The sequence below is a fragment of the Protopterus annectens genome, chromosome 2.part0 (assembly GCF_019279795.1).
Source record: "Protopterus annectens isolate FY-2018-M chromosome 2.part0, PAN1.0, whole genome shotgun sequence".
Lineage (NCBI taxonomy): Eukaryota > Metazoa > Chordata > Ceratodontiformes > Protopteridae > Protopterus > Protopterus annectens.
Genome location: NC_056728.1, coordinates 68,987,653 through 69,006,811, shown reverse-complemented (window position 1 = coordinate 69,006,811; position 19,159 = coordinate 68,987,653). Strand labels below are relative to the sequence as shown.

Here is a 19,159-nt window from a genome sequence, read left to right as displayed (position 1 = left end):
CTTCAATTGAGATGCCTTATGGAGAAATTTGGGGATGAGGTGTAATGGGAGGTAAGCATAAAGGAGACCGGAGGGCTAAGCATGAAGTACAGCATCCCTCGGTAACTCTCCCAGTGGGGGGGGGGGGGGTGCAAAAAAAAAAAAAGTCACAGCATCGTTGACCCCATCGATGGAAAATCATCTCCACCACATTGACACTGACAGACCACTCGTGAGACATCAGAATGGAGCTGCTTAACTTGTCTGCAATCACAGTCACAGTGGATTTCCCTGGGATGTGCATTGCTATCAGAAAGTGATTGGAAGATATCACCCATTGTTATTCTCTCATAGCTTCGACAATGACAGTAAGATCTGGTTTCACCTTGTTTCATGTACCAGTCCACCGACATAATGTGTCTGAATAACAACAGTCCTGGATGGAAGAGCATCTTGGATGACCCCCAATGCTAGGAAGACATCTCAAATCTCCAAATCACTGATACGCATTTTGGCATCTTTGGGGGACCACATTACTTGGAGAGTCCTTCCCATGAAGTGCCCCCCAACCTGATCTGGGAGACGTCCATGATAACTGTGACCTTGAGTTAAGGGACAACAAAGGCTTGCATCCAAAATCCCAGTCTCTCCCTGTTTCTTGAGTTTCTCCAATTTCATCATCATCCCTTTCCACTAAGAACCCCAGTCTTTTGATCTCCACCCCCCCCCAAAAAGGCAAGTGTTTTTACTTATTTGAGTTGTGTGTTGTACAATGTCACAATGAGAAACTAATCTGATTTCTATTTGCATTATTTTATCCAAGAGGAAGACCTGCTGTTGGACAGAATCTATGTATATTCCTATGGAATGAATTCCTCACAAGGAATTTGGCTATTGGTATTGACTTCTGAAATGTGCCTCTTTGAACAACAAGACAGTTTCTTAAAACACTCTGCTGGGGTTTAAATGCACAGCGGGCATGGCTTTGAATTTCTTCTTTGGCTTTGTGAATGCATTCTGAGCAGGGTCATCAAACAAAACTTTGCCAAACACAAGCATCCCCTGGGAAAGCCAGTTAAGTTAAGCATATCCTCTAACAGTAAATCAATGATGACTAAAGCACCATCAGCACCAAAGGACTATATGAATACTGTCACGTGACAGAGACTTCCTCAGGAGGGAGGCTATTATTATTGGTCAGACACCTATGAAATTTTGCAAGAACACCAACACCTCCAGCAATAATCGCCTTGGCTGCTATCAGACTGTACATATTTAACACTTTACTCCACATGTAACCAAGTAAAATGAGGTACAAACCCTCTTACTTAGCTGACTTTCCACTCAAGTCCTTATTCGAGGGAAGGGTTACATTGCAAATTATCTGCCTGGGACTACACAGTAATTATCTGTAGGTCAGCCTACAGATTAAAAGGTTTACACTCATTAGCTAGACATCGTATTTCTTTAATATAACAAGCTAGAAGCCATGGTTTCTCTGAAAGAAGCTCACTATATCCTGCAGTGAGACCCCAACAGACGGAACAGCACAAGACTTGAGCTATTCAGCTTTTAATAGCTTATTACAGTTTTTCTTTGGGGAAGATGCATTTTTTTTCATCTCAGCTAAAGGTCATAATTTATCAGACTGGCCATCTAACTACATGTAATTATCCACTTCCCCAACATTTCCTACAGTATGAATTAGCTATAGCTTCAATCAGAAAAAAACAAACCAGCAGCTCACCAAGCCATCAAAAAAAGTACATTCTGAAGAGCAGCAAGGCTCCCTGTACTCCCACCACCATGTGGGTGGCTTCACACCTCGACACCAAACATAAATGTAGTAATTCCATTGTTACACAAACCATGGATAACAAAAAACCCAGACACAGTGACATCTTTGAAATCATGCCATCAGACACTGTACTGGCAGCGATTTCTTATGTGATGCAGCAAGCGACTGGGGGAGCTGAAAACTAAGGACTTGAAATTGATGAGATTATAACTTATCCAGTTTAAACTTGGAGAAGAATAGCCAGTGTAAATGGTGTTGGAGGATAAAGCCATAAGGTGACTAGTTTCAAGTTCAGGCTCTTGATAATGGGTTTGGGAAAGTTGGCGCCTGATGTAATACATATAGATTGCCGTGTTTAGTAGAATGGCAGCAAACATTTCATACCCTTATATACAGGTGGTCCCTCTACTGATATATCCAACTACAGACCCATAGCCATTCTGTCACCACTTGCCAAAATCTTAGAAAACTGTATACACAAACAGTCTTAGATCACTTTCTGTCAAATAATTTATTATCTAATACACAACATGGCTTTCAACCTAGGCATAAGTAAGAGTACAGCTCTAATTAGCTTTATTAATACTGTAAATCAACTCAAAAACAAAAAACAACTAGTCGCTGCTACCTTCCTAGATATGTCAAAAGCATATGACACTGCATCTCAAACACTTCTCAATAAACTGGCTTTCTACCACTGCAGCTCTGAAGCCCTAAGCTGATTTCATAGCTACCTGTCGGATAAGAAACAAGGCACTTTACTGGACAATAAACTCTCCCCCAGCTCCCTATATGTGTAGGAGTCTCACAAGGATCTATTTGTGGCCCACTTTTATTCACAATTTTTACCACTGACCTAAACTCCACAGCAAATCCAGCCTCAATCATACAATATGTTGATGATCCTTCCCTAATGTGCTCTGCCCCCTCTATCAAGGAACTCCAAGAAAAAACTCCTGACAGTTCTCCACAATACTGAAAAATACTTAATAGCACATCAACTTAAACTTAACCCCAATAAAACCAAGCTTATGATTTTGTATAATACCTAAACGACAACCAAACAACCACCTATCTCCGTTTCCACCTCAAATGGCACAAAAATAGAAAAAGATAGTGGACCAAGTTTGACAAACACCTTGAACTAACAATTAAAATGGTTCATGTCAAACTGGATTCTCTCTATATGGCTAACTCGTATCTTACTGACCATGCCAGACTTGCAACAGCCAGAACTCATCTCTTTTTCCCTGCTTTAATGTTCACAAATATTTTTCCAATCTTCGCATATCTGAACTGAATAGCCTTGAATCTTGCTACAACAAAATACCCAAATTTAACACTGATCAGTCTCAAAGATCTCACCACTGCACTGCACTGCCCTTCTCCAGCTGAACTGGTTAGAGCCCCCTTCAACTGCTTACCCTTAACTCAGCTACTAAATGCCTTTACAGTCTTCTACAAACCTGACAGCGGCCCAGCTCTATCTGACCTTGTCCACCCTTACACTAACCTAAAATCTCTTAGGTCTGCTGATAAAGTATAGCTGAAGGTTAACAAAACCCAAAACCCTCACGGTGTCTCCTTATACTCGCAAATTGTTGCCAAACACTGGAATTCGCTACCTCAGCATATTCTGTCCATCAGTGATGCACACTCATTTAAACAGTCCCTAAAGGAATATTTCACCAAACATAGGCTTTGCTCATGTTGTCCACCAGGCTAACTAATTTAACCCCTTACTGTCTTCCTTCTCTCCACCACCCACTGTCAATATTTCTTGGCAACTGAGCCTTCCTAGCTTCAGTATGGGACATTTTTATCCTGAAAAAAAAAATATATATATATATATATATATATATATATATATATATATATATATATATATACATAGACATATATATACACACACACACACATTTTTTGTCTGTATTATTAGTTTAAGCTTACTGTACTACCACTGTTATATGCTTTTAGACACAATGTCAAAGAACTTGCTTTTGAACACCTATTGTAATCATCAAATGTATAATTATGCTATCTTCTTTGGAGCCTTTTTCCCCGGGTCTCCGCTGAAAATGGGCTACTGGCCCAGTCGGACACTACCTGGTTATCAAATGTAAACAAACAAACCTCGAAAACCATCTCTAGTCATAAGCACCACAGAATAACAGAGAAAGAGCCATTAGTGATCCCAAGCTAAGGAGAAAACACGTCCAAATATTTCCAACAGTCTTTCTTACTTCTCAAGAGATAAAAGACATGGATGCTTAATATCCCCAATTTAACTTGCCTTGCATATGGATCCTTTGCTTAACATTATGAGCAGATCTGGACTAAGGATGTTCAGTCTTACAGGATCAAGGTAAAGATCTCACCACAGAATAATGACATCTTGATTAATTTCACCAACACAGAGATAATTGTGCTTCCCCTTTATGGGTTTCTTCCAGAATTCAGGGCCTTCTAATGGTGCAAGCCACTAAAATGAAACAAGGGTGATGGCCACAAAACTTATCATGAGGAAATCTAATCAACCATTATTCTTTTCTGTGAGTATACCAGCAGATCAGCTAGAGTGTGTGATTTGTAAAGTTACTAAATTTCTTTAGAAGTAGAATAATGTTTGTTGGATAGGATTAGAAAGGTACTAGAAAACGGATACCTGAGGAACTGGATCAGAGAACACTGGGCTTTAAAACATTCTGAATTATCCCTTCGGTTTTAAACAGTTAAAGCATTCCCATACGAATTTTATAAAGCTTTTGTTAAAAACATTACAAGTGATTTCATATTGGATGATTCAAAGTGAAGGATTTCTTGAATAAAATTTTAAGGATGGAAATGGGCGCCAGGAGTGATTAGCTATTTTAGTGCAAAGTTTTTAATGATGTAGTACCAAATACTCATAAAGGGGTACAAAAGCGTACAGGATGTAAAACTATATCTAGAGGGGTACCACAGGAATCAGTGCCGAGCTCTCTGTTTGGCATTTATTTTGCAGATATCCAAGCAAATATCCCAGACATGTGGTTGACCAAGTCTGCTGATGGCCGCAAGCTGGACAATGTTATCCAGTCATTCACTGATCCTAAACAGCTCCAGCAAGGGCTGCAATATACTAAAAAATGGTGTGCCAAAAATGGTCACAAGCAAAGACAAAAACAATGAAGAGTGGAAGAATTGAGGAAAAAAGCTCCCACTTTGTTATAAATGGTACTCCTTTCAGAAAGACCAGAGACAAGGGACCCAGGTACTTATGTGGACAACATTTTCTCATTTGATAAGGTTTCCACCAGACTCAAGAAATCCTTTCCTTGTTTAATTTCTTAGAAAATATTTTCAAAATTCAAAGAAGTCATCTGGTTGTAAACCAGGGGCTGAGATGGAAAATTGTCAGTTTGGATCAGTGCTCTACTCCAGTCAACAAATGTATGCATAAATGCATACATTTACCTATACTACTATAAGACAAATAGTCATCGATTGCAGTGCCCTCTGTGGTTTACATAAATTCAAGCATAATGTTTAACTGGAAAACCCTGAATATTTCCAAGCAGGAAAATTAAAGGACTTGAACCTTTCAATTATCTCTCATCTTATACTCAACAGTCCATTGGTGGGAAGGGAGAGAGCAGGACGTCTTCAACCACAACTCTTTGGAGAAGGGGAACTGCTGCAGTGGAACCAAACCACAGCTTGGTGGTAGCCCTCATTAGCAATTGCAAATAAGTATGAACCATATAGTTAGGGCACTGTGAATCCATGTGGTGATGTAGGAGCCCACCCCCACAAACACCCCAGTCTCTGCTTGAACAACAAACTCCACGAGACCTCACCCAGTGAGATGTCGGGATTCTCCATTAAAAGGTATAACTTAAATGGATGGAGTCCAATAGGGGAAGGTTGGATGGTCAGGAGGCACACAAGAAAAAGCCATCTAGAAAAATAAAACTTGGAAGAAAAAGGTAACAGTAATATTCTCTAGGGAGATCCTGAAGAAAATAAGACACCATCACAAGCACAGCATTTCTTAACATGAAGAGATTTGCTCCTGGATTGTATTACAAGGATAAATAACCAACACCAGCAGATGTGTATAGGGAAAGCGGTAGCTTTTCTTCCCTTGAAATACGCTACTGCAGTAAAGGAGTTGAAAAGTTAAGACTGACGAAGGTGTTACAAAAGCAAACAGACTACCTGCTGCAAGATAGTCCCGACAAGTCTGTACCATTCATCCCATGGCCTTCAATTGTCAAATGAAGGTACTGCAACAGGAGAAATGAGACCAGTGCTACTCACCAGAATCACTGCTGAAACAGCGAGGATTCATTCACCATCATGAAATGTTTCAGTCCTTTTTTGCTGTAGAGATCTTAAAAATAAAGATGACAGCACACATGCAACAAACTATTCCTGAATAACAAAGACTAGCACCTTCAGTAGTGATCTGGCAAAGGTTAGTATTTCAAACATCTAAATAATATTAAAACAGGGAACAGTTTTGTCATTTATTAGCAAAGAATGACATTCATGTAAAGAGAATCTTCACAGATCTGGTTATCGTGACTAGACAGCTTGAAGGCTTTGTATGTTCAATTTATACTTAGCTTATTTTTTTATAAGCTGCTTTGTCTAGTTTAGATTTCCCTTTCTCTTTTGTGTGTGGTAACTCTCTTTGCACATTTCGCCTATTTCTTCTAATTTCCTTTAAGGAAGTCAGGCTTTTAAGGCTTTTCTTCCACTACTTTAGCTACTTAATTAAACTGCTGGCAAAAGTTACAAGCAAAGATGATTAGGTAACAAGTAACAAAGAACATATTTGTAAGGAAGCATATTCAGTTGCTTTAACTTGCACAGACATTAGAAACTACCACTGCATCATTTCTCCAGTCAGATAGCTTCACTACAAGAGTATACCACTTCAGAGGAATGAAGCCCTCATTACAAACCAGATGACCTGAGTTCAAACAGTGGAGTCATCAGATGGTAACAAGGAGTAGTTAGAGGATCTGTGCCTGCTCTTCTTCGTCCAGGGGCTGGGAAGGGAGAGATATCCAATATCACGGTCCTCTCTGAAGACCAAGGTCTATGACAGAGGAATTACTGAGTTACTGAAGTGGGCTAGGAAGCTAAAGGTCATCCCCCCAAGGCAAGGCTGGCACTTCAACATGGAAGCACCACCCAGCATATGGGCAGAGTTAAGACATAACCCAAAAAGAGACAAACAAAAATCTCAAGTGTACAGTGTTACATATGCTACAAAGTCACTCTCCTTTCTACCCACAACTTACCTCTTCTGTCACATGGGAGGAACTAGCAATGGAAAATACTGGACTGCATCAGGTAAATGGAAGGAAGAGTGAACATAGAGGACCGTTCGTGACACAGTAACTGGTGATGAAAGTCAAACACAAGAGCAAAAGAAACCCACAATAAAGACTTTCATAAACCTTGAATGCAACATGGAATCCATAAAGCTAAAAGGCAGTAACAATGAGAACTAATGGTTTACAATTACAATCACTGGCAAGTCACTTCCTTGACTACATCGCAAGTGACCCAAGTTCAGCTAACAGCTCATGTGCCTACAGGAGCTAATCAAGAGAGATGGGGGGTAAGCATCTTGAGGGAAGCGAGGCAGTTCTGGCTAACATAGGTGGTACCTCATAGGAGAACTAAGTGTTCACCCAATGGAGTTGCAAGCCGATCAAAATTGTACTACAGTATATTTACACAAAGTAGCCAAGGGGTAACCAGTTTGCAGAGGCTCACACTTCCCCTTTTCTGAGGAAAAAAATGTAGGCTCAGAGGGGCAAGTGGGTGCTACTCAAGGGGAGACAGACTGCCCCCCCCCCCCCCCCGCAGTCAAGGACCAACAAATTTCACTTCTTACCACTGACTCTCTACAGAGAACAAAGAGCTAATGGGAATTCCCAAGAAAAAAGCCTGGAAACACTAAGTTCCCATTCTGCAGAAAGAAATAGGCCAACTGGGTGCTACCAGGCAAGTTGCTGGGGGAAGCCAAGAAAAAAAGTAAACACATTCTCTGTGTATGTACCCAACACAACAAGATTTTAAATACTGAAAAATATACCCTAACTGAACACAATCATAGCCAAGCAATCGCCAATCCTATACCTTAACTCTAACCCCAGCTCACAGCCAAACTCTGAGGCCGAACATTTTACATCACTGACTTATGCAAACACTACAGAGATGTTTGAGCAAAACAGCTTTACATTAAATTTAATTTGGTCATACTTGACTTATCAATTTTTCTTCCTACAGGCCAACTTTTAATAAAAGTGTTCTCTGACAATAGCCAGCGTCCTAAAACTTTGGCAAAGTACAGAAAAATTATTTCAGAAAAAAGTTACAGACTGGTACAACTACTAAAAAAATAGTATTTTAGGAAAGATACCCTAGCAACTGTATGTGCATGGATGAGGTGGCTACACTAATGAAAGCTGTCAAATTACAATTTGCTTTGAGTAGAAGCACTCGAGTTAAAGATGTGCCAAATTTATACAATGCCACACACATACTGATGACTTTACTACAAGTTAGCAAGCTTCACACGGTGGGACACTACCACATGGAAGAATTTACTAAAAGATGGTGAACAAGAAAACTGCAATAGTTAATACATGAGGAAACCTCATAAAAGCAAGTCTCAAGTAAAACCAAAAGGCCAAGAAGCTGTTATTCCCTTCCATACATTCCAATCTGAATGGACTTACCGCTATGAGATGGGCAGGCACATCACTCTGGCTCGAAGATTCCTCATCATTCTACAGAAACAAAAGCATACTTGTAAATATAACCATAATATTTGTACACAGCAAACACACATGTAAAACTGCATTCAAAATAAACATAAATCAAACCTCATGCATTTAAACCTGTAGTAAATCTGTCATCTATACAAAATAATGCATTTCAGAATACTGGAAGGGGAGAGGAAAGCATGTATTTTCTAAAGCCTAATCCACTAAGATTTTTTTCCCATACTTTCCCTGGAAGTGCTTTGGACAAAACAACGTTAATTTTATATGCCAGCCTGTTAATGCTAAACATCAGATACCAAGCAAATGTAACTTATAAGCTCTGACTTGCACAGATTTTTAAGCTCGATTTTCACACATATGACACACGCAGTAGGTGTAGTAAAAAGCTGGAAATGTCTTCCAAGCATCAGAAAAAAAAATAATGTTGGATGTTTTATGGAAAACATTACAGGAACTGCCAGCTCATCTTCCAAGAAGCTTGGCAGGATCCAAAATGAATGCTAGCCCTTACAAACTGGGGAAGGGGGGTACTCAGACAATACCTACTTATAAGGGGGAAAAAAGTACAGTTGTGTACACTTACCATAAATGTAGATGTTCGAGTGTATTCACTGTTGCTGTCATCACATTTGGGTTATCTGCCTGCAGGTAGCCCTCAGCCAGCCTGAATACCAGAGTCTTGGGATTTCTGCGTCGAATGCTGTCGCTTCTTCCATGACGTCAGGTCATCAAGGGTATAAAACATGCAGCCAACGCCATTACATCAGTCTTTCTTGCCCCAGATGTCAGGTGCCCCCACAATAGGAAACAATTACATGGTGTGGAACACCCCCAGCAAAAAGCAAATACACATGGCATAAGATATGCCAAACCAAAAAGGATAGGTGAAAGCAAAGACAATCAGGGGGCTGGAGGGAGGGTAACCAGGACTGCAACAGTGAATACACTCAAACATCTACATTTATGGTAAGTGTACACAACTGAACTATGTTCTTCGGGTTTCACTGCTGCAGTCATCACATTTGGGTAGATTCCCAAAGCTAAGGAAGGGTGGAGGTAGATTAAGAAGCAATAGGGCTGGCAATCAGGCCCTGTAAGACTGCTATGGCAAATCCAGCTCTGGATTTAGAAAAAAGATAGGAAAGTGGTAATGCTTGGAGAAAGTATGTACAGAGCTCCAGGTTGCAGATTCCAGGATGTCCCTGGTAGGGACTCCTGTGAGAAATGCAGTACTGGTAGATGCAGCCCTAGTGGAATGTGTTCTTATCTTATCACCTGTGGGGTAGGTTTTCCACGGTGCTTGTAGCAGAAATGGATGCAGTGTGCTATTCATTTCGAAATGGTTTGCTTTGAAATGGCCTTCCCCTCTGCAGCAAAGATGACTAGCAGCTGGTCAGATTTTCTGACAGGCTTAGTCCTGTCCAAATAGAATCTAAGCTATCTGTGCATGTCCAGAGAATGCAGTATTCTTTCCCCTTTATTATGAAGATTAGGGGAAAATGTAGGCAAATTAATGGATTGGTTTAAAGCCACACTAGACACCACCTTGGGCATAAAAGATGGGTTAGTCCTGAGGGAAACCCTGTCCACATGGAAAATAATGAAGGGTTCCACTGCCATAAGGGCCTGCAGTTCACTCTTCTTGCTGAAGTGATGGCTAGAAGTAAAGCTGTTTTCCAAGACAGGAATTTTAATTCTGCTGTAGCAGCCAGTTCAAAGGGAGGAAGAGAGTTTTTCCAATACAAAGTTAAGGTCCCAGGCTGGAGTGGGAGCTCTCCTGGGGGGGTCTTAAATTTTTGGCCCCTCTAAGAAACTGTTTTACCAGAGGATGAGAGAAGAGGGGTGGTTCAGTATTATAATGAGCTGAGATGGCTGAGGCATGACTCTTAATTGAAGAGAAGGATAGGCCCTTGGTGGAACATTTCTGTAGTACACAAGTTAAGCTGGGCACCGCTGTGCACATCCCCTGAGACTGGCTCCAGGAACAGTATCTTTTTCCACTTTTCTGAATAGGATTTTCTAGTACTCGGCCTCATTGCCTCAAGGATGACATCCGGCACCTGCATACTGAGGGTTGCCAGTGGTGAGCTCAAGGGATTAGCCAGGCTGCAAGGTTCAGGGTTTGAAGTTGAGGGTGCAGAATCTGGCCCGCCTGCTGGGGACAGCAGGGAAGGGGTGTGAGACAGGTGCCATGGTTGTAGCACTGTCAGACTGTGCCAAAAGAGGGTAAAAGTGCTGGTGTGGCCAGTCTGGTGCAATCAGGATTGTCCTTAGCTTGTCCTGTTTGATCTTTAGTAGAACCTTCGAGAGGACAGGCAGAGGGGGAAAGGCATAGACTGAGAGGCTTTCCCAGGTAAAGGACAGGGCATCCAATTTCCAAGCTTGACTATGGGGAGTTCTGTTGCAGTATTTGTTCAACTGATAGCTCTGAGGGGAGGCAAACAGGTCAGTCTCTGGAGTCCCCCATCTGTTTCTCAAAAGCTTGAATATTTTGGGTTCCAGTTTCCATTCATGTGGGTCCATGACATTTCTGCTCAAGTTGTCTGCCATTGAATTTAGTTTGCCTGGCAGGAATTGAGCTTGTAGATGCACTTGGTTGTTCAAAGCTGTGTCTCACAGAGCCAAGGCTAGTCTGCAGAGTGGGTAGGAATGGGTCCCCCTGCTTGTTTATGAACCAAATGACTGTGGTGCTGTCTGTCTTTACCAATAGTTGTCCTGGAAAAATTAGGTCTTTGAAGGCTGTCAGAGCATTCTGTACAGCTAAAATTTATTTCAGATTGATATGCAGGTGCATCTGCTTTGGGTCCCACTTGCCCTGAATGCACTGCCCTGCCATGTGAGCCCCCTGTGCATAGTCTGATGCGTCTGTTGTTAGGGTTTGGGTGGCAGGGGGTAGAGAGAGAAAGGGAGTCCTTTGTTGTGGTTGCAGGCCTCTGCCCACCAAAGAAACTCTGCCCTTAGACAAGGAATGATAAGAATTATTGTTTCCAGGTACTGAGAATGCTGACACAATAGACGTTTTAGATACCATTGAAGTTTCCTCATATGCAATCTTGCATATGGAATTAACAGAATGCAAGAGGCCATGAACCCCAGAGCTTGCAGTATTTTCCTTGAAGATAGCTGGGTTTTTGTGGCCAGTAGGTTGAAGTAAGTTGTCAAGTAAATTTGTTTCCCTGGAGTGAGGAATGCCATCTGGGAAGTTGTGTTCAAGCTTGCTCCCAGGAATACAATTTGTTCACAGGGTACAAAGTGTGATTTCTTTTCATTGATGGTGTACCCCAGTAAGGTTAGAATTCTCTTTACAAATGCCAGGTGCTGTAATTGCAAGTCCTGACTTTCCGCCTTAATCAGGCAATCGTCCAAGTATGGGTAAATCTGAATACTTCTATGGCTGCAAAATGCAATGGCTGGAGCTAGGCACTTTGTGAATACCCTGGGCGCAGTAGATAAGCCAAAGGTAAGTGCAGAGAACTGATCATGCACAGAGCCTGCCCTGAAGCATAGGTATTTCCTGCAAGATTCCCTTTTAGGAGATGTGCAGGTAAGCTTCTTTTAAGTCTAGGGTTGCCAGCCAGGAATCCTTGGCTAGCATAGGAAGCAGCTGTTGGAGAATTAGCAATTTGAATTATGGAACCACCAGAAAGGTGTTGAGAATAGACAGATCCAGGATAGGATGCCAGGAGTTTTCTTTTGTGGGAACCAGATACAGTCTTGAATAAAAGCCTTGTCTCCTTTGTTGTGCTGGGACAGGCTGAATAGCCTTGATGCTGAGGAGAAAGAGTACTTGCTTTTGGGCCTCCGCCCACTGGTTTGGGGGGAGGTCTGGCCATCCACTTAGGGTTGGGAGTGAGTGGACGTGGAATCTGCATCCTAGGGAGACTATGTTTAAAACCCATTTGTCTTGGGTAATGTATTCCCAGTTTTCTGCATGCAGGGCAAGCTTTCCTCCTAAAGGTGCAAGTAGTTGAGCAAGGCTTGAAGGAGGTAAGGATAAGTTATTGTGCAATTTTACCAAAGGGGGGTGGCTTACTATTCCTGGCTTTGGACATGAGAGCACCCCACTGCTTAGATTTGGGCATAAACTGAGACTGAAGTCTTGGTGGTCTGCTGCCCCTGGGTTTGGACTGAAAAGGCCTGGAGGGGACTGGAAAGGACCAGTTCTCTGAAGACCAATGCCTACTGAAACTAGGTGGTTGTACTTGCAAGAAATCTTTAACAGTTTGCATAGATTTAGCCTTTTTCCTCCATCCTTTTGAGGACTTCTGCTTTATTGCCAAATAGGCGCTCTTGGTATAAGGGGTGCATCCAATAATTTGGCTTTTACACTGGCAAGTTTTGTTCCTTAAGCCAAGCATGCCTTCTAAGTACAGACCCAGTGACAGCAGCCCTGCAAGATGCTTCTAAAGCATCAAAACCACACTGCAAAGTATGTTTACAAACTTGGTCAGCAGAATGCATTAAATCTTGTAAATCTTTGTGTTCTGAACAGTCAGGAATCAACATAATTTTCGGTTTAATTAGCCCCATAATATGCTGCTGATACTTTAACATATGAAACTGGCAATTTAAAGCCCTAATGGCCAGAGTAGCAGAGGTGTATACCTTCTTACCCCATCTGTCTAAAGCCCTACAATCCCTGTCAGAAGGGGTAGGATTTTTGGCAGTAGTAGCCTTAACGTCTTTTGGTCCTTGGGAAATGGTCTCTGGATCCGCAGTAGGATTCTTGAAAAGGAAGCTGTGAGAGTCAGGTACTCTATAGTACCGGTCAGGTTTCCTGGGAGCTGGAGGCAAAGTATTCGGGGTAAGGCTGGATTCCAAGAAAACATCGACAATCTCCAGAACAAGAGGGATAGCTAGAGTCCTGTGCTGAGGCAGGTTTAAAAATTCCCTGAGTCTCTTTTTGGACTAAGAATAGTCCTGGCTTTCATAGCGGAAATGCTCCCCAAGGGTACGCAAGGTTTCACCAAAAGAAAAATCTTCTGGAGGGGAAGCAGAGGGAATGGAATCCTCAGCATCAGAATCCTCATAGGTAGAGAAGGTTATGTCCTGGTAGTCAGAAGGAACAGTGACATCAGATTCCTGATCAGAAGAATCAGAAGGAAAATCAGTATTAGATCTCTTAGAGGGAGAAGGCTGGCTTCCCCTAATTAAATTAATAAGGTCTTCGGCCATTCTAATCATTTGTTTTTGAGGCATGTGGGCCTGAGAATGCGCTTTGGTCGCCGGTTTCCTAGGTGTAGTGCGAACTTTAGGCCTGAAGAATTCAGTATTTTTGACTTGAAACAAAGTCGTCAGTTTAATATGAAAATCGGTAGGCCTGAATACACCCTCAGAAGTCGGTGCCTGCACAGCGGCTCCGGACCCATCCAAGGTAGAGACATCCATAAGTTCCATAGTCGAAGAAGCATCTTGCGGCACACCAGACGCTAAATGGGTCTCAGTAGAGGCCTGCAGATCTGTAGAAGCGAGTATCAGGGGCTGCAAAAGCACCTCACCGAGTATCGGCGGACTGGCGACTAGCTTAACGGAAGTGTCATCTGCAGTTTTGGACCTATGCGGTCTGTCTCTGTCTTTATCCTTACTTTGTTTGGAAGATCGGTAGTCAGACGGCTTAACGAAGCCATTCCAGAGTACAGAGATAGACAGTGAAAGTATTTAGCTACAAAAATAGCCTGACGACGAATAGTTCGACATTGAACAACGCACAAAACTAACACCGAGGGACATCGTGGTTTGGGCCTAAACAGGTGACGCAGTAAGAATGAAAATCTCTATGAGGTATTAGCCTTCCACAGGCAAGACTACTATTAATTTTTTCTGACATCGGTTAGAGCAAGAAAAAAGGACTCCAATGGGGTACTTATCTTTTTGAAGACTTCAGGTCTGAAACTCAAAAATGAAAATTTCAGCAGTCGGCCGACCGGCACTTGCAAACTGCTTCTGCTTTGAGCACCTTACGGCAAGAAAGACTGATATAATGGCGTTTGCTGCATGTTTTACACCACTAACGACTTGACATCATGGAGGAAGCGACAGCATCTGATGCAGAAATCCCAAGACTCTGGTATTCAGGCCAGCTGAGGGCTACCTGCAGGCAGATAACCCAAATGGGATGACTGCAACAGTAAAACACAAAGAACATCTAAGTTTTTTAAACCATCAACTGCTTCAGTTTTTTACATCAGCTTTTCCTTAATCAATGAAACAGCAGACAAAAGCATAAGTTAAAAGAAAATCTTATTTCATGCAAAGGATCTGTTCCCCTTTCCCAAAAAATTATATACAAGAACTCACTACAAATCTCATTTTCTTCCAAAGAATGTACAAGAAAATGTTTACCAAATCAAGTAACAATTCTTAAAATCTGTCAGTAGTTTAATGCAAATCATACATTTTCAATGGAAAGTGACTTGGATTAAGGCTGTCCAAACCATGTGGCCCACGGTGCAATTTTGTACAGTCCAACCGTTTTAATATAAATAGGAATCACTAACCCTCCGCTATCTCTCTCACATACACACTTCTGCTTTCATACATGTATTCACTCTCTCACTCTATGATCTCTCACATAAAACATGCAGTTTTGGTACATAATCAGATTCTTCAAGATATAGTTATGAACTTGGCTGTACTTCAAAATTTGATACCAATTCCAAGGTATTCTTTAGTTACATAAAGAGAAAAAAATCTGAATATTCCAAGTTATTACAGTGTTAAACACATCACTCAGCAGCAGTTCTCAAATTATTCTGGTTGGCGGCTTTCATTGGGGCAGAGTGACATCATGCACTATTTGCGGTGGACTACTGTGCAAGTAGGAGGAACGGCTGAGGGGAAGCGAGCAGAGGGATAGGGCCTGTAAAACTGTACAAGACAAGTGGGGGTAGCAATTAATTTGCTGGACCTTACTCTCCTCTGCTTCGTAGAGACAGACAAAAGCGGAGGACAACGTGGAATTTCTAATCTACACCACTGCCTAAGCAAGTGGGGAGAGATGAGAGGTAACGTAAGGTAAAGGCTTCCAAATGAAAGTGTAGTATGGATAGTGACAGTTGTGTATGGGGTGGGGGAGTGTGTGTGTTACTCTCCTAACTTATCTGACCTAGCTCTGCCATATTTAAAGGGGTGTGCATTAATGGGGGAAGATCCAATTATGCTTTTTAAAGATGAACCATTCGTACTTGTAAGTTTGTCTTATTATTTGTTTTATTGGCAGTGTCAGTATCTGAAAATTGTTGAATTTAAGACAGCATTCATTTTGCATACTCACTGTAATAGACTGAAGAAAGATGTGCAGTGCATGAAAAGTTTGTGTTAAGTGTTGTACACTGTTTTGTTCCAATGCACATGGCCCAGGGTGAATCTTGTGGTCGTTTCTGTGCCCGCAGTTAGTGTTGTTAGTTTGTTCATCTGCTTCACCATACTGAGGTTGTGTTTTATTAATACTTATCCTCAAACAAAAATGCCTAACAAGAAAAGAAAAACTGAAGATGAAAAGCGAGTTTATCAAAGCCGACTGTAATCAGACTACTTGATTACAAACAGGAATAATATTCAATGTCTTGTTTACATTTTGTCAGTGGCTAGAGAGTACAATGTGAAAAGACAATGAAGTACATTACACAGTAAAACATTTTATGTGTACAGTGTAGAATAGAGATGCACCATTATTACAGAATATAAGAAGAAATTGATGTACCAAACCAGTTTTTTTTTTGCAAAACTTAGCACTGAAAGTTCTAGCCTTGCCTCTTTCTACAAAGTAGCACTGGAGTTAGCGAAGGCAAAAAGGCCTTTTAGTCACACAGTGTGATAGCGAAAGAAATGTGCACTTGAAATGGCAAAACAATTTAACCAGCTGAAATTAACTGAGAAGTTTGAAACAGTGACATTATCTCAACAAATCGTACAATACATGGATCAATACATTTCAAAAAAAGCTGTGTGATTTAATCGCAAAATGTGAGCACTTTTCATTGTGTCTGGATGAAAGCACTGATAAAGCAGACACAAGTCAACTTTTAATTTTATTTTAAACTATTCAAGAGGACTTTACTATTACTGAAGAACTCCTCAGTCTTGTATTTTTGCATGGGACTACTAAAGGTAGTGATATTTTTGAAGCAGTTCAAAAGTCTGTTATGAAATATGGAGGATTTGATAAATGTTTCTGCTTCGTAAAAGATGGTGTCAAAGCTATGATGGGGACTGAAAGTGGCTTATGTGGACTACTGAAAAAAAATATTAACTGGCCTACAATTCACTGACTAATATCGCAAAGAACTCCTCTGTGGAAAATTTCTGTGTTAAGTCAATACCATGAAAGTAGCTGTAAATATAACTAAAATTATAAGGGGAGGTAATAGACCAGAGTCATCTTAGGTTTTGCGATTTCTTGAGCGAAACAGAAGCTGCATATGGCGATTTGTGCCTTTGAGTGCTGGAAAATGTCGGGAATGCTTTTTTGCCATGTGGAAAGCAATACCCAATATTTCTTAAAAACGATGTGAAGTCTGACACAACAGAACTTTTGAGAATGAATTCGGTGATTTTAAGGAAACAGTTAGTTATGTACTCACCATAACGATCGATGTATGTGGTCCATCTCACCTACATTCATTACTGACGGGTTCGGAGCAGAGAATCGGCTCCGACTTGGCCGACTATTTTTTTTCTAGCACGAAGTCTCAAATTGGCTGAGCTAACCCAGTATCCCAGGATGCACCTCGCCCCAACCCCCAGATCTTGTTTGCATACATCGCAATCACTCCACATACACAGACCTCACTAAGAGGAATATCGTCAACCAGGAAAAGGGAACAAATAACCAATTTTGAAGGGTCTCAGAGCAATTTTCCTCCAAATCCTTCAGGAAGGGGGCAGGTGGGAGGGTACGTAAGAATGTAGACGAGATGGACCACATACATCGATCGTTATGGTGAGTACATAACTAACTGATGTTATGTGGTCCTATCTCGCCTACATTCATTACTGACGGGACAGCATCCCTAGCACCTCTAACCCGGGAGGCTCATAGGAAAATACTCCTGAGAACCGTGGATCCAAAGGAAGCCCGGCCTCTAGACATCACGTCCAGCTTGTAATGAGAGATAAAGGTATGATGAGAAGCCCAGGTGGCCGCTGCACAAATGTTGTCCAAGGAAAGCCTGGCATGATACGCTATCGAAGTCGAGACTGCCCTGGTGGAATGAGCTTCAACTGGGAATGGTAAATTTCTGCCTGCTGATGAGTAAATAAAGGAAATGCAATCCTTAATCCACTTAGAAATTGTGCACTTGGAAACAGGGCCACCCGTTCTATTCTCTGAAAAGGACACAAACAATTGATCTGATTTCCTTACATGTTTCGTCCTGTGTAAATAGAATCTCAGTTGTCTATGCACATCCAACTGATGAAATTTGAACTCTGCTTTGTTGGAGAAGTTTGGAAAAAAAACACCGGTAACTCAATGGATTGGTGGAGGCTAAATGTGGAAGACACCTTAGGAAGGAAGGATGGATTAAGTCTCAAGGATACTCTGTCCTTATGGAAGATCAAATACGGGGGTTTAATGGACAACGCTTGAAGTTCTGATACTCTTCTATCCGAAGTGATGGCAACCAAGAACGCCGTCTTCCAAGATAAGAATTTTAGTTCGCAAGTAGCAGCCGGCTCAAAGTGTGGAGAAGTGATGGCTTGCAACACCAGCTTTAAATCCCATGGCATGACGGGGTTCTGACACAGGAGGGCGAAGTAACCAGGCTCCTTTCAAAAAGGCCTTACAAAGTTTATGGCCCATAAGAGCGGGCTCGTAGGATACATGGAAGATAGAAATGGCCGCCAGCTGCACCTTAATGGTCGAGGGAGCGGAGCCCTGTCAGAAGAGCATAGCTAAAATGTTTAAGACCGCCGATATAGGGGCTGTGAAAGGGTCCAGACCTTGGGCCTGAGCCCAGATGGAAAATCTTTTCCATTTGTTGGAGGACTTGTGAGACGACGATAGGATATGCACCACCTCAGGTGAAAGGGAATGTAGTCTAATGATGGAAGTGGAGCAGCCAGGCTGTCAACCTGAGGGACTGTAGGAAGGGACGGGTGGGACTGTCCCGACATGTGAGTCAATAGGTCTGGCACTGGATCCAGAGTCCAAGGACCGTCCACTGTGTACTGCTGAAGAAAGGGGAACCAGACTTGGCGAGGCCAGTGTGGGGCAATTAGAATCATCTTGCTTACCAAGTATATGGCTTTCTGAATCACTCTTGGTAACAGAGGAAATGGAGGAAAGGCATAGAGCAGACTGGGAGGCCAACCGTGGACTAGTGCGTCCCTGCGTGACTCCCCATGTGGGGGGATCAGGGTGAAGTAGTTGCTGCATTTGGCATTGAGAGGCCTGGCAAAGAGATCGCAGCAAGGCTGACCCCACCTGCTGAAGATCAGAGTCGCAACTCGGTTGTTCAGAGACCACTCGTAAGGCATCAGAATAGTTCTGCTTACCCTGCCTGCTATCATGTTGGACTTTCCCGAAATGTGCCTTGCCACTAGAAACGATTGGGAAGACACTGCCCAATACCACACTCTCATGGCTTCT

General features: G+C 42.0%; 1 protein-coding gene across 1 annotated transcript in view; it reads right to left on the bottom strand.

The window, feature by feature from the left end:
* Positions 1-19,159, bottom strand: part of PCNT (pericentrin) — a gene marked incomplete in the record, with an annotated part of 2,997,294 nt that overhangs the window by 2,807,411 nt on the left and 170,724 nt on the right. The window contains 1 exon segment of the mRNA XM_044060288.1: positions 8,521-8,571. Coding sequence (XP_043916223.1) covers positions 8,521-8,571 — 51 coding nt within the window.